This window comes from Manis pentadactyla, chromosome 10 (assembly GCF_030020395.1).
Source record: "Manis pentadactyla isolate mManPen7 chromosome 10, mManPen7.hap1, whole genome shotgun sequence".
In the NCBI taxonomy this organism is placed as follows: Eukaryota; Metazoa; Chordata; class Mammalia; order Pholidota; family Manidae; genus Manis; species Manis pentadactyla.
The window spans coordinates 74,721,126-74,737,752 of record NC_080028.1 but is presented as its reverse complement, the minus strand read 5'-3'; the positions used below and the strand labels follow the sequence as shown (position 1 = coordinate 74,737,752).

The 16,627-nt window shown below is 46.5% G+C and overlaps 1 protein-coding gene across 1 annotated transcript; it reads left to right on the top strand.

Annotated features, from left to right (window-relative positions):
* Window positions 1–414: 414 nt before the first annotated feature.
* Window positions 415–15,332, top strand: CLEC19A (C-type lectin domain containing 19A). The gene is given in 6 exon segments (XM_036916865.2): window positions 415–456; window positions 6,893–6,964; window positions 7,139–7,152; window positions 11,482–11,569; window positions 13,873–14,014; window positions 15,259–15,332. Coding segments are annotated over 6 exon segments (432 nt in total).
* Window positions 15,333–16,627: the final 1,295 nt, after the last annotated feature.

The following is a 16,627-nucleotide window of genomic DNA, read 5'->3' as shown; positions in this document are numbered from 1 at the left end:
AATTATAATCCCACAGGGGTTCCTGTAGAGGTACAGCCTCGCTGCCCATCGGTTCCTGTTCATCTGTGGTGTGAGCCTCATTGGCACAGTGCTGTGCCGCCACCGTGACATGGTCATATTCCTCTGGGGTTAGAGTGGATTGGAGGACTACATGTACATTGTGCCAGGTGAGCTTGTAAGCTCGAGTGAGATATTTAAATTGTTTAGTGAACATTATGGGGTTGGAGGAGAAGGACCCTAATCACTGTTCTACTTGGGACAAGTCTGCCAGGGAAAAGGGAATGTGAACTTGGACCACCCCTTCAGCCCCTGACACCTCCCTCAGAGGAGCTATCACATGAGCTTGAGACCACTGTGACTTAGAGCGGGTTACGGGAGGGCTAGACCATTTGGGTGCCAGCTGCGGCGAGTAGGATGGTGGCGGGTTTGAAGGAGGGGCTGGAGGAGGCGACACTGGTAGCGGGGGATACAACCTGGGAATCGATGCGGAACCTGAAGGCTGGGGACTAAGATATAGGGGAGTTTTATCCATTCTAGCCAAAGTGGAGTCGGCACCTGTGGAGCAAGGCAGTGGCATGACCAGAAGAGAGGGGGAACAAGATGTTGGAGAGACCAGAAGAGAATGGGAACAAGATGGTGGAGAGACCGGAAGAGAAGGGGAACAAGATGGTGGAGAGACTGGAAGAGAAGGGGAACAAGGTGGTGCAGAGACCAGAAGGGGAACAAGAAGGAGGACATGAACAATGAGGAAGGGAGCTGGCCCCCGTAGTGGGCCTGGAGTAGCGGGAAAGGGGGTAGCTGAGATCCTCTACAAAGTCCGTCAGAGAAGAGCCTCCGAGTAATAGGAGTGGTAGAGATCGGCAGTCCTTGGCGGAGGCCTGGGCTAACAAAACTTGGGAAGGAGTACACTTAACACACAGATCTGGGCAGGCACACAAAGTCCAAAAAGCCTGCACATATGGGATTTCACTCCACTCTCCGCTCCGGTGGCAATAATTAGTCAAGTTGGTGAGGAGGCCAAAATAGAAAATTCCCTCAAGGGGCCAGTGAGATTGATTGTCCAAGAGATACTGAGGCCAGGCCTTAGAGCAAAGAAAGACCAGCTTCCGTTTGCGAACTTCCCAGGACAAATATAGAGTAGCCAAATTAGAAATGAGACACCGAAACGGGGTCTGAACCTCCACTTTTGAGGGATGGTTCCCCTTGTCTGCGTCACCTCCCCAACTAATCCCACTGAGAGGAGCACCCAGCGTCCCAAGCGTGCCAAGTTAGGGGAGACATTCTGGGAGCCTGGGTGAGGGATGTCTCCCACACAGCAGGGCCAGGGGCAGGCTGGATGACCGCAGACATCCTAGGGCCTGGGTTAGGGACGTCTCCTGCACTGCAGGGCCAGGGGCGGGCTGGATGCCCCAACCTGGGCGTAGGTACAATTTCGAACAGACCAGGTGAAAACAGGTTAGGAAGGGAAACAGACCAGGAGAAACTGAGGGACTCACCGGAAAATAGTCCATGCAGCAGAGATCAGGCTGAGGTCCTGGGTTGGGGAAGGAGGGGGCAGGGCCGCCGGTGGCTGGTTGGGGCCCCATGCTCACGCTCCTTCCCGGGTTTCAGCACCAAATGTAAGATAAATTCTAACTGAAATAAGCAGGCGACGAGAGGCAACAAAGGGCCAGGCAGTTTATTTGAGTGCAATTCCCGGTCAAGGTTCACCAGTCTGTAACACAGGCTGGGGAGTCGCGCCCAGGAGGGGAGGTGGGAGTTTTTAAGAGAACAGGGAAGTGAGGGGGAAGTGGGCCATGCTAAGGGTATGTTGGGAATTTTTATTGGCTCAGGGTCGGGTGATGGACAGCCAGAGGTCTCCTCCTTCCAGATGGAGGGGGTCTGCATCCAGGGTTTGTCGGCATGTCATGGGACTGGAATCCAGAAAGAGTTGTCCGTTCCTTCCCCATAGGGCACAGAGCTACTTGGTGCTGTCTCTGCTCTGCCAGCATTGTCCTCTCCCTTCTTCCTCCGGTACCTCCAGCCTTACATAAAGAAGAGTAAAAATCTATTAAGAGAAGTTTGAGAAAAGATCAAGCGTGAATTAAAATACATTTGGAATAAAATTAGAAATCCTTAAATAAAAAGAGGGGGAACTGTTAGGAAGAGCATAAAACCTAGATGTGATTTATTCCCACCAGGATGTTTAAACATTTTAACAGTAAAGTATTAGCAAAGGGCCACATGGAGGAAGATGCTCAGACTGAGAGTGGGGGTGGTGGTGAGGGAATTGGTAAGAGCCTGGCTATACCTGTTTGATTTGAGTTTTTTTAAACCTACGAATGAGATTAAGACAAATGTAAGGGAAAGAATGTGAACCCTGTAGTACTCAGCCAATGAAGAACCAGGGGAGGGACTCTCGCACTAGGAGACAAATTTTTGGTACCAAACTCCCCAGGTGTGCCTGCCCACCAGACACCCGATCTTACAAGACCGTCAATAAAGCCTCACTCCGCTGTTCCCTTTGTCTCTGTGTCCACTTACTGAATTTGGACCAGTGAGTGTGTTTCTCACAGGGGAGATGTAAATATTCTGTCTGTAACTATTACATTTGGTGTTTAATATATTTATCTTACAAATGAGAACACCAACACCAGATAAAGATGTTTTCTGGAGGCACCATAGTGCTTAGGAATCTCCAAGTCCATAGACCTGAGTCACATCTTGACCCCAGAGCCATTTGCTAGCCATGGGAGCAAGTGATTTAACTGAGCCTCAGTTTCCTCATCTGTAATGGGGGTGATACTGATACCCCCCCTCACAGGTTGGTCTCAACAGTTGCATGCCAGCCGCCCTATGAATGCCCACTGTTATTCGCAATATAAGATATTGGCCACAAGAGCAGCCCAGAGAAGGGAAAGCAAAGCTCAGCATGAGATGCCGGGGGCTTCCAGTCAGCTCACCAAGGCCAGGTCCCACTGGGAGGGAGGCCGGTCTGGCAATGCGACTGACAAAGGCAGCAGGAAGCAAAGGCCATGAGGGTAACTAGGAGACACCAACTTTCAATACCCTGGGACATCCTGGGCCTAGTAGCATTTGGGGTGGGGTTGGGGGGCTGCGGGGTAAGACAGATGTGACCCTGAGCGTTAACAACCTCCTCCCCTGGCTGGCTCCCAAGGCTGATCTGGGCAGGAGGCGGCGGCAGGGTGGTGCATTTGTGGTTGGCTGGATTGCGGCCAGGGGATTGAGCAGCCAGATTGCGTGGGAAGGTGACAACTTATTCTTTTAAAAAGAGAGGGGGAGAAAATGAGCCCTGAACTCCACTAATGTGTTCTCTTTCCTTAATAAGCTCAGGGCCCCCAAAGGCTTTGACTCCCACCCCAGCTGGGAGACCCTGGGGGGGGCCTTTGGTGCGGCTAATTGAAGACCATGCAGTTTGGCCTCCTGGTTTCCAAGCAACAAGCTCCTTTGTGCATCTCTTCCCCCTTCTCTTTCCCACCTCCCTTCATCACCTCTGACCTCCTCCTGTGCCTCCTTCTCTTCTCAGATTCCCAGCCAGACTGAACCATCTGCAATTCTCTAAATGCTCCATTCTTTGTCACACCTCTGGGCCTTTGGACATGCTTTCCCTCCACCTTGAACACTTTATCTGACTCTTATTTATCCTTCTGATCTCAGTTGAGATATCATCCTCTCCAGAAAGCCTCTGGAATCTCCCATCAGGGTTATGTGCCATTTTTAGGTGTTGTGGCAATACCCCGTATTTCCTCCGCCTAGGAAGGGGACTCTGGTGCCCTATCATAATCACTTGTGGGATCCTTGAAGACAAGTTGGGGTGGTTACCAGTTCAACTAGGGAGATAAAGGGGGAAAATAGCTTCCAAAATAATTTGGGGGCTACTCCTTCAAGTTTTTGTCAGCATGATACACATCCACAAATTACCTATGAATGACATTACTTCAGTGCTCCTTTTTCTTAATGTTGGTCTCCACCAACATAGACTTACATTGATGATGAGACTCATGAGGTCAGAAGCCACCTCTGTGCAGTTTGCCACCGTATCTCCAGCATGTAGCCTGAGACCAAGGACATGTTCAAATAGGACTTGTTGAATGAATAAGGGAATGAAGGAAGGACCAGACCTTCGAGACCAAGACAAAAGGAAATGAGCTTCAGTGCAGCAGGAATCTCTAAATTAGTTCTAGAGCTGTACAGCCTAGCTTCACAGCCACTTCTTCCACTTAGGAGCTGTGTGATCTTGGACAAGTTACTGGACCTCTCTGTGCTTTGGTTTCTACATCTGTAAAGTGGGTAGATAGATTGTAGTATTTATCTGCCTTGCAGGGTGTATAAAGACTAAATGAATTTTTATTCCATTCAGTTGAATCAATTCATCAATTCAATATAAATGAATTAATAGTGCAACTCAGTAGTAGACCCAGATTAGCAAAGGCTACTTTGGGGTTTGAAAGGCCCCTGGGATCCTCCTCATCCCAGTTTCTAAAATTTCAGAGGAAACGGGGTGGGAGATGCTAGACAGGGTGGAGGTCATTATCATCCCAGTGCAGGCACGGGTTCCTTTTGCCTCTCAGATCCTCCCAATTAAAGGACTTTGCCTGCCTAGGTGGAAAGGGGAGTAATTGAACAGTGACCAAGCCCAGCCCCATTTTCTGGCACAGTCCACCCAGGCATCCTTAACCGCCCTTTGCTCAGTGGAGAAAATCAAAAGGTCCGGGAGAGGAGAGGATGGGGAATAAACAGCTCTGCGGAGGCCCCACCTCAGAGGGCCTGTTCTCCACAAAGGACAGGCTTTAGGACCCAGGAGAGGCCTTGGCCCAAGAAGCCAAAGGCCCCTTCTCTCCCCTCCTGGGCCCCCATTTAATTAATGTCTGGGTAGAATGTAGTGCCAAAGCTCCCACAGAGAGCTCAGCGGAACCCGGCATGGCCAGGGAACCCTCAGCCCCATCGGCATCAAGGCAGTGTCCACCTAGACCAATGCTCTCAACTGAAAACGGGGGAGCTGCAGCATGGGGCCAAGGATCCTGAGCCCACAGACCAACTAACTCTTCAAGCAGAGCTCCTTCGTTGCCATAAAGAGGAGAGTTCCGGGAGCAAATCCTGAATCAGTTTGGACACGGCCAACCTTGAAAGGCAGTTGACCTGGACCGATCAGTACGCCTGCCTGGGGTCAGGGAAGAGCTGGTCTGGACAAACGCAAAAGCCCAGTGGCTCTGGTCCGTGACAGGAAGCATGGCCTGGAACCTGCCTGCTTAGCATAGCAACCTTGATCAAAGCAACTGTCCCTTTCTTTCCCCAGAAAAATGCACAGAGGTGCAAGTGTGAACATCTGTAGACATACACACTTTGGATTTTGCCTTTAATTTCAGGGAATTCACTGAACCCCTGAAAGCCCATCAACCCTGGTTATGAAACCCTGAGCTCATCATCATTAATTACACTATTGCAGAACAATCCTTGTGTACCAAGCGCTCAATGAATTTGGTCTAATTTGTTGGCCTACCAACCTTATAAAGTAGGTGCTCAAAGACTATTAACCATTCTCAGTCCTGTTGATTTCCCACGATGAAGGATCATGTGGACCCTTCCATCAGGCTTTGGTGTCTGGAGGTCTGAATTCAAATTCCTGTTCTGCCCCTTACTGGCAGGATGACCTTGAACAAGTCATTTAAACTGTCCAAGCTTCAGTTTCCCTAAATGTGCTTAGCATGTCATAAATGCCCAATAAATGTTGCCTGTTACTTTATCAGCCAGCTAGTATAGCAGCTCACAAGGCAAGATTCCATTCCTGTGGGTGGCCACAAAAGGGACCCCAAAGGTCAGTCAGTTTGACAGCTGAGAAGGGAAGAATGTGCCATCATCACAGGCATGTCAGGCGCAGAACTGGCGGCAGGGACCCAGGCTTCCTGACTCCAGTCCGACCAAGTTCACCTGTTCAAGCCCCCCCGAGCCTAGTTCAGGGAAGGCTCTCCTCCCCCAGCCAGCATGGGTTTTCATGTGTGCCTTTTCAGAATTAGGAACAAATCCTGAACCCCAGTAGTTTTGATGGGCTCACGACATACATATTCTTAGCTATAGCTTGTCAGTAAAGAAGTGGGAAAATGTCCACCCCTGCCAGAGAGCCCAGAACTGCCAAGTGCAACAAGATAGCATTTGTTTGGGGTTTTTTTTTTGCTTATAAAATTTGCAAAGATCATCATTAAAGGGGAAACTCAGCGCTGGCAAGGGCACCATGAGATGGGCACTCCCAGATGATCCCGTGGGAGGATAAATTGCTTTCAGGAGGCAATTTCACAAATTGTACCAAAGCCCTAAAAAAAAATCTCTCCTCAGAAAATCATCAGAAATGCTGAAAAAGCTTTATGCACAGGGCTGTTCCTCTCAGCATCATGTGTAATTTTTTTTTAAAAAGGGAAGCAATGTAATTATCCTTAAATAGGGGAATGATTAAACTCTAGGGGGGGCACTCTGGAGTATTCAAGAGCTATCTGAAACAATGTTTACAGAAATTTATAATGACGTGGGGAAGATACTTATATTCTAACATTTAGAAAGCAGAATACTGACAGGTGTGTATAGTACAATAATAATTGCATTTTGAAAAAAATCACTGCAGTCATGCATGACATAAAGAAAGACACACCAGCAGTAGTAACATTTTCCAAGTGTTCTATTTGGAGCATTATTACTTTTTTATTTTGGAAGTTTTAGGTATACCTGTGTTTTTTTGGGCTTCAGGTATAGAATTGCATTAATCATAAAAAGGCATGTTTTGATTTCACTCTTGAAAAGATGTCAGGAGCTACAGACACAATGTTTGTACTGCCACCTTTCCTCCCAATCTGTTTTCTCTCTGTCCGCAGCCGTGTCCGAGCTGCTCCACTGTTCCGGGTAGAGTTCAAAGGCCACAGCTGACTTCTACTGTTCTGAGTTCTCCACTGGCAGGAAGTCTGCCAAACTGGCCTCCGTCCAAGGTGAGTGGACTCCCTGGTCCTCCATCATGCAACCAAGCACCCACTTTGGAAAGGGGTTTCTTTTTGGTAACTGAAACTAACTTTTATCCAGCCCAGTTTCTCGCCGAAACTGTCCTTGGCAGTAGAAAGCAAGGCATTTAGCAAGAGTAGCAAATAGCATGCTCAAGATCCATCTTTACAAGTGCCAATCTTGTGCTGTGCCCTGCTCCATATTTCAGGGAGTTTGACTCATATAATATACATATGAAGAATATAATATAAGGAACTATAACTGACATTGATTTGCTAAGTGCTTATACGCATCATCATATGAAAGCTCCATCAAACCATATTAGGGGAGTTATACTTACTTTCCCGGTACAGAGCCTGAGGCACCAAGGAGGTAAGTAACTTGCTCAAAGTTACAGAGCTATCAAGTGGAGGTGCTAGGATTTGAACTTGAGCAGTGGAATTCAGTAGCCCACCCACCAAGGCCTCCTTGTGTTCCTCTGTGCCTCCTAAGCCCCAGTCACACTGGCCATGTCAAAGTTCTCCAATATGGTGCAGCCTTTTCACTCTTCCATACCTTTGCACATTCTGTTCCCTCACTGGCAGGCCCATCCATATTTTCTCCAGGTAGATACCTCCCCAGCCTTTAAGACACAGCTCTGATATCTCTCCACTGAAGTTGCCCTGACTCCATGGCCCCCTAACTGCACTCACCCACCTCTCCTAGAGCACTTCCTACATCCCAATAAATTATTTGTTTTCACATACAACTTCCTTGCTGATTTGGCAGTGCCGTGAAGCCAGATGTGATATGTTGCATTGGTGCCCAAACTACAAATTCACAATCTTGCCTCTGTTTTTGAAGAATCTCAGGCCTGAAGTTAGAAAGATAATTTGTTCCTTATGCTTTAGAGTCACTGAGTTTTGTTAAGAACAGAGAAGGGGTCTTCTATCTTAGCTTCCAGAGGAATCTTGAATCCTCCCATGTATTCATCCAGCAGATACAGTGAGCACCCACTATATTCTCAGTGGTAGGGTCTCAGCTCCTGTCAACAACTCCCAGGCAAAGAGGAAAGAAATACCCTGGCTTCTCTCTCCCTTCCATGCTCCTGATGTCCCTCTTTTCCTCTTTAATACTAACATTCTCTCCCTTCCACTCTCATGCATGGTTTTCTACTTTAGCAAATAATACTTTTCTGAAAACATGTGGAAAAGTTGAGTTGGGACAATAAATTTATTATAACTGAGGTTCAGTTCCCATAAAGCTAGGCACTATATAAAATCTCCAATTATATCTTGTCTTTGAGACACAACCCAACTTTATATTTCTGGTATTTTCTTCATGCTTTCTAATTTTATTCTTTTCCTTCACAGTAAAATGCTCAATCAGCTTATATCCATGGAGCATCTGATTCACATTTAAGATTCTCATACTTTCAACTTGCCTCATAATCTCCCTCTTTGTTTCAAGTGACAGTTGAATCAAGTTCATCTGAATTCTGCTCCTTATCACTTGCAGTAGCACTTTAGGCCTTCCTATTTTCCTTATTTTGACCATATAGGAGGAAAATGCAATAAAATATCAAAATAGTTTCCAAAGCAGGTACTGTGGAACAGAGATGGTGGTAGCACTAAAATGCCGAGGCATCCACTCCATTGGATGACTGCTCAAAATGCATGTTCAGCATGTGAGGTAGCATTCAGGGGTGTCAGTGCTTATTCACTGGGGTAGGACCAAGTTCAGAGACTCATTGGACTGAAGAACACTTTGTTCTCAGAAATGATACCACTCTCATTGATAGAATACATACTCTTAGATCATCAACATTGAATAGATCTTGGTGATGGCATGAGAGAAGATGTCAAAAGAAATAAGAGGTGATGTTGGTCTGTGTGGTCCTTTGCAGCCCTTTTGGGGTGGACCAGACCTGGAGAAGTAGAGAGCTAAATCAACCAGCCAGCTCCTGGAAGAACAGAAACTTTGTGCTTCAGGTGGTCAAGGATTGGACAAAGGGTGCTCATGGAAGGCTTCCTGGAAGAACTGGTCCTGGATCAGGATCTTGATGTTCCAAATGAAGAAGCCTTGGGAGGTTTTATGTGCATTGACTAAAGGCATTAGAGTCAGACAGTCCTAGGCTAGTTCTGGCTCCACCACTTCCTACCTTGACCAAGAAACGTAAACTCTCCAAGCCAAAGAGTCCTCAAGTGGGTAACAGCAATAGTTGCACTAGCCTTTTAAATTCATGGGGCTTCAAGGGTGATCATGTATCTGAAGTTCTTACACAAAGCTTTGCTATCTCAATGCTCAGTTGGGAACTGTTAATATTTTTATTGATTATAATTCTAGGTATCTCTAGGAGATCAATTCTTACTTACCATCCCCATGTCTGATCCTCTTCCTGAGGATAAGCATTCCTTGCCTCACTCACCCTCTTTCCTCTCCGTTTCCTTCAGTAGTATCTGTCTTAGTCCGTTCAGGCTGCTGTAATAAAAACACCAGACTGGGTGGCTGATAAGGAACAGAAATTTATTTCTCACAGTTTTGGAGGCTGTAAGTCTGAGGTCAAGGGGCCACTATGGTCAGGCCCTTCGTAAGGGCTGGCTCCCTGGCTCACAGATGGCCATCTTCACACCGCATCCTTACATGATGCAAGGGGTGAGAGAGTCGCCAGGGTCTCTTTTATAAGGGCACTAATCCCATTCATGAGGGCTCCACCCTTACAAATGAATCGCCTCCCAAAGGCCTTATCTCTTAATACTATCACACTGAGGATTAGGATTTCAACATGAATTTGGGGAAAGACACAAAATTTAGTCCATAACGGTATCTCTCAAGCAACTGCCTTCATGTAACTGCCTAGAGCACTGTGTTGAGAAGGATTCTGAGTGCCAGAATTCTGAGTGTTTCTGGATTAGTAATGTCTCCCACAAACACAATTAAGGAGAGTGAATCTTCATTTATATAATATTTATTTGTCCATTTGTTCTCACAACCCTTGCCCACTCTTCTAACCTCTGCAAATGACATTTTCCAGGCTCATTGATATCAGGGCCCTGGCTGAGCAGGTATCTTCCTCTGTGGTCTTTAATGTAGCAGCTCCAAGTATCATGTTCACAGACACAACTATAACCTAAGGAGGAAAGGCAGTTGTAGAAACTGGGGCCTCTTCTACACACCTCTCTCCAGGGAGGAGAATATTTCCATGTAAACTTCCCCTAACATCCAATTGGCTGAACTGGGCCATTTGGCCAGTGTTAGCTACAAAGGAGTCTGGGAGAGTGAAATCTGACTCTCCTAAATTCTAATGTAAGCAACAGGCAAAGGGGTTAGAAATGGCTGTGGAGTAGGCCACCAGTAGTGTCTGTCCCAGTGCCTGTGTGATGTAAAGATGAGATGAGGTCATGTGTGCAAAACAGTATGGTATCTGGCATGGAATCAGTGCTCAGGGAACATTTTAATGACCTCCCAGAAATCTCTTGTGTGTCTGTTTATGTGGCTGTCCATCTGTCCATCTCTATTTCTTTGTTGTTTTTGGCAGCAGACTGCCTTCAGAGTCCTCCATTGGTTTCTTTTGTTAAATGAACTATTTTATCAGCGAGTTGAAATAGGAGGTGAGAAGCCCCCAAGAAAACACCAGTGCCTTCTACTATGGTTTGAATATTTGTGTGCTCCCCACCAAACTCATGTTGAAATCCTGATGTCCCTGTGATGGTATCAGAAGGTGGGACATTTGGGAGGTGAAGCCTTCATGAATGGGGTCAGTGCCACCCCACAGAGCCCCCCAGCCCCTTCTACCACACGGGGACACAGCAAGAAGTCTGAGACCTGGAAGAGGGCCCTCACCCCACCATGCTGGCACCCTGATCTTGAACTTCCCACCTGAAGAACAATGAGAAATACGTTTCTGTTGTTTATAAGCCACTCCGTCTGTGGCATTTTGTTACAGCAGCCTGAACAGACTAGGATACTTTCTAAGGAGGGTGATCTGTTAGCTGCAGTGTTTGATTTTGCTGAGTGGACAGTTTAAGTTCAAGCCCAGAGATTAATTCTCCAGGGAAAAAAAAAAAGACATTATAAATCGTGTGTGAGAAAGGAGGATGTACAGGACTGGCAGCTAAGGAGGACTTTTGAAAGAGAACAAAAATGTCTGGTGGAGATTTTGAGTAAGTTATCTGATGTGTGCAATGTCATGTAAACCCCTTTCTTTGTCTCTTCATGATACCTGCAATATAATCCACCTTTTTTTGCTAGCATTTTTGAGGTAGATTTGAATTTTTAGGATGAATAGCAGTGCTGAGATCTGCTTTGACCTGGCATGGAACAAATCCAAAGGTGCCATGGAAGGACAGCTGCATATGGGTGGCCTGGTTAACAAAGAAAAAGAGGAAAAAAGATTTCATCATACCCTCTTTTTACTTTGGTCCAGGAAGGGTAATAAGGGTTGCTTTCCATTTTCGACTTTATCCTTTGAAAGACGTAACAAGTAACAAGCCACTGTGTTTCTTATATTCATAGTGGTAGGAGGAACGTCTTTGTGCGTGACCATGTGAACAGCTGTGTTCTTGGGATTCCAGCTGACATCTGGACAGGACTCCGCGATCATACATAGGTAAGGAAGCAGTGGCCATCAGGCGCCCTTGGAATCTCCAGCCACTATTCCATTTCAATTTCACCAGCCTTTCACATGGAACCTACATGTCAGCTCACTGCTGTGTGCCCAGCATTCTGAGAGAAATCAGACCCCAGTTGCCCCAGTTAGAATATGGTACATGCAGTTACAGAGGATATGGTGGGGACATACAGTATGGCTAGGGAAGGCCTCTAATTTGGATTTGGGTGATCCAAAAAGCAGGCAAGAAAACATGATTAGAGATGTCTGAGGGGAAACATCTGTGAAGGAAACAGGAGGCAGGGCCACAAGCAGGCAGGACAGGTCTTTAGACAATGATGTGGGTCTGAGACCCGTGAAAGGGGAGCGGAAGGCAGGACTGGGTAGGAAGAGCCTCAGGTCACAGGATAGCTCTAGAAAGTTTTGGCTAGGTGAGTGGGAAGCCCAGGCACAGGATGCCCATTACAGGATCCTGTACCGGGCAGGAATGGGCCGGCGCTAGTACCCCCGGCTTGCTGAGTCACTGACTGGGCCCAGCCTGGAGGAGGCACGGTCTCACTGGGAAAGGGGCGGGGGAGCCAAGGCTGCCCCTCAGCTGTGCTCCCTGCAGCTGGTCCTCCGGAGAGAGCTCTAAGCAGTGTACATCCATGGCTACCATGGCCTCCTGGGCTACAGACATTTAATCTAATGGATAACTAGGAGTTATCCAGAGGAAGAGCATTCCAGGTAGAGGGAACAGTATGGGCAAAAAATCCTGAAGTGGAGAGATCGAGGCACATTCAAGGACATTAAAGACCAGTGTATCTGGGATGCAGAGTGGGGCAGGGGTAGGTGGAATATCAGGAAGAAGAAGACCAAAGAGGACAGCATGGAACAGATCTCATACCTGGGATATCGCAGCCGACTCCACCTGGAGATTCTGTCCCCAAACTTTCCCTGGGCAAACCGCATAGTGTCTTTGTTTTGCAGAGGTGCTACCAGGCCTGCCTCAGAGCACTGCAGGGAACTGCCAAGTTCCAGCTCCTATTCCTCCACTTACTGGGTGGTAGGCGACTTTGGGTAATTTATTTTTTACCCCTCTTAGCTTCAGTCTCCTCAACTGTTAATTGGGGATGATAATAGTAGTGCCTAATAAAAAATACATGAGCTAATATATGTAAAGGGCTTAACTTGGTGCTTGGCACACTGTGAGAGCTCATTAAGGGCAGTAGAAGTTGAATTATCAGTAGTGGCCAGACTCAGTATAGGTCTGTTTTTTGAATCAACAGAATTCACCTGGCAAAAACCCATATAGAAGTTGTAATACAAAAATTTTTTAAGCACAAAATTTTCATTTATAATAGTAACTTTAAAGTTGAATTATGAATACTTAATATGAGTTTAAGGAACTTGTATAGTAAGACCTAAGGCTAATCATAACAGACAATACAGTAAAGGGCTGGTTTTTGAAATTTTCTTTTCAGCACTTGGCACAATGTTCCAGGCACTAGCTTAGTCCTTTGCAATCTTTAATAAATTCAAACCTCACAATAGCTCTCTGGGAGAGATATTAGCTCCATTAGCTCAGAGAGGTTAAGTAACCTGTCTAGATTGCAAAGCAAGAATTGCATGGAGCTAGAATCTGAAGCTCCAGTCTCTGTCAGAAGTAGCATGCTGTCTCCTTTATATGACGTGGCCTCCATAATTATCAGTGCTCTGGGGAGACTTTTCTAAAAACTTGAATTAATGGAGAAATGGCTTTTGTTCCAGGACATTACAAAGATGTAGTTCTTTGCCCAGTTAATTTGCACATTTATTGCAACACCAGTCAAATTCCCAACAGGACTTTTCTTGCAATTGGATAGAGGAGTTCCACATCAGGCAAGAAAAATACACAGTATTTGGACAAAAAAGAAAAAGAGATGAAGGGTGACTCCCATCCACTGGTGGATTAAAAAAAAAAAAGTCATAGCTGGGGTGTTGGGTACTGGAGTCGGACAGACCTGGGTTTAAATCAAGTACAATGCTTCATTAGCTCTGTGAATTTGGCAGACCAGTCTGCATCTCAGTTTTATCATCTTTGAAATGGAGTTGATGTGCCTTCACTGTAGAATAGTGAGGAGAAAATGAGTAAAGTACCTGGCGTGGCACATAATAAGCCTTCAGCAAATGGCACCTAGTGATGGTGCTAATAATAGCAGCATATCAGATTAAAAGCAAGGACTTCTGCACCGTTGGATGTGGAGGTGTTAGAATAGTATCCCTGAGCTGGAGCGGGCCCAGATGCCCACTCCTTCTCTCCCTGGCTTGTTTCCTTGCCTCAGGATGGAACCAAAGGGCAGTTTGAATGGGCTGCCAGCTCATCCTATGACTACAGCTACTGGGATGCGAGCTGGCCAGATGACAGTGTCTGTGCAGACCCAGAAGAGGAGAACTGTGTGCAGATATGGTACCGACCCACCAGAAGTGAGGGTCCCTGAGACCAAGGCTCCTGCATGGGTGCTGGGGAGATGCCAGGCATCACCAGAGACTGGTGAATTAGGTCACTGTAGACATAAGGGGCTTTCCCGTTCTCCTTAGTGGATACATTTTTTTTTTTTCTTAGTGGATACATTTTAAACAGTATTTAATGGTGCCTTGTTGACACACAGATTATGATTTGGATGAAAAGACATTAGAGGTAGAAGCATGGGGAAAAAGAGGACTTTTTTTCTTTGCAAAGGACATTGCTTCTGTATCAGCAACCTGGTACACCAAAATTCAAGTCTGTACCCTAGGCTTATGCTCCTGGGCCAGCACCGAGGTGTCAGCAATGAAAAGAGTACACAGAGGTTCAAATCCTGGCCTGTGTCCGTGTAGGGAATCACCTATTCTCTCCCAGAGTCCATTTCACCTTCTGTAAAATGGATTTAATCATCATTTCCTACCCTCAGGGCTATCCTCCGGATTAAAGGGTGCACAGTTGATACAGTACAGTGGCAACTCTGGAGCTGAATGCCCTTGTCAGAGCCCAGCTCCACCCCTTATTAATTACGTAACTCAAGGTAAACACCTTAACCTCTTGGTACCTCCAATTTTTCATCTGCAAAATGGGGCTAATGTTACTTAACTCACAAGGTTGACGTGAAGGAAAAAGAAGGTCACATACCTAGAGTGGATGCAGTGGTTCACATGGGCTGCTAGCACTCACTACCATCATCATTCACAACCTCAGCACTCCTCACACCAGCTTTGGGAAGTAAAAACTATTAATATTCCCAGTTTGCTGATGAGACAACCAGGCTCAGAGAAGTTAAGTGGTTCCTCCAGGTCACACAGCCAGCAAGTAGCGAGGCTGGGTTTCAAACTTAGATCTACAGAACTCCAGATCCAAGCACTCAACTGCTACTTTCCCTTTGCTCCTTTTTCTTTTCCTGATTAGGAGAGGGAGGGTCATAACAGTGACTTGCTATCCCAGGGGCCATCCTGGAGCCTGGTAGCCAGAGCCGGGCCAAGCCTCTGGGTGAAGTTTGTCCTATGCTCCACAGTGGCAAGTCAGAGACAGCCTTAGAGAGAGTAAGGCTGGGCAGCAGCCTCATCAAGCGTCAGCAAGGAAGGGATGCCAGTTGACAAGAGGCCTGCTGGAGAGGGCTTTTACTCCAGTGGGGTGGTAGTGTTACTTTTACTGTGATGGGTGGGCCTTCACCCAGATTCTCTGCTTCCCCTCACAGCTCTGAGGTCATAAAATGATGACACCTGAAAGTTCCCCTTTGTCAGCAAGATCACATCTCTGACAATTTATTGATCAGTCCTGCCCTCTCAGAGTGAGCACAACTCCAAAACTGTCTGGTGTGAAGTTGTACCTAGTGGAGAGTTGACACTCAATAAATGTAAAACACAGAGGAGATAAATCTCCCAGACAGAGATTTTAAGCAAGCAAATCTTAATAATGCAGAGTGTGGTCAGTTGGTCGTAAGTGATAGGAAAACCAACTCAGACTGGCTTAATAAATGAAAAGGGGTGGTGGATTTACTGGCACAAGTAACAGAAGTCCAGGGGTTGTTCTAGATTCAAGGTTGAATTTCACTGGCCTGGCTCAGGTCACATGCCTATTCCCGAAGCAGTAATCTTGGCATATGCTGATTGGCTGGACCCTGCTTGGATGCGCGTTGCTGGCATCAGAACCACACAGGCCCGAAGATGAGGGTGGTTCCCCGAAGGAAAGCAAACACCACCAAACTCCTAGGTTGCCGGTGGGAATGTAAAATGGGGAAGCCATTCTGAAAAACAGTTTGGTGCTTCCTCAAAAGTTAAGATAGAAATACCATAGGACCCTGCAATCCCAGTCCTGGGTGTATACTCAAGAACATTGAAAACAGGTATTCAAATATGAATGGTGAGAGCGGCATTATTCGTAGGAGTCCAAAAAGTGGAAATATCTTTGGGGACACCACCCAGATGAGCTCATACCACGTGTGAGGGTCCCTGATTGTAGGATGAGGCACTACCCTGCTTGGAAACTTAACTGCCTTTGAAGTTCTGTCACTCCGAGGCCCGAGCTTGGTCTGCCCTCCTGCTGCAAGAGGTGAGAACTTCTTTGTCTACAAACAAGAAGCTCTTTGGCTTTCCCTCCTGGAGCAAGTGCCTGTTGCTTGTCCTTGGCTGTTTATTTTTCTGTAGAGCAACCAAGCCATGTAGCAATAGCCAGCCCATCTCACTTCATTGCTGAGTCTTATTTTTCTCTGTTCATCACCCACCTGCCCGTGTATTCCTTCCCCTGGTACACCCTCCCAGTTCATCCCATGAAAGTTTTTCTTTTTAACTGAAGTATCATTGATGTACAATCTTATATTGGTTTCAGATATACAACACAGTAGTTTAATAGCCATATTATTAAATCCTTGCCCCTCTACTGCAGTTACTGTTGGTCAACATAGGAAAATGTTACAGAATCACTAATGATATTCTCCATGCTGCACTACTATCCCTGTGACCAACTTATATTATGATTGAGAATTTTTGTGCCTCTTTATCCCTCTCACTCTCTCCATTCACACACCCCAACCCCACCTCTGCAGTAATCACCAGTCACTTGTCAGG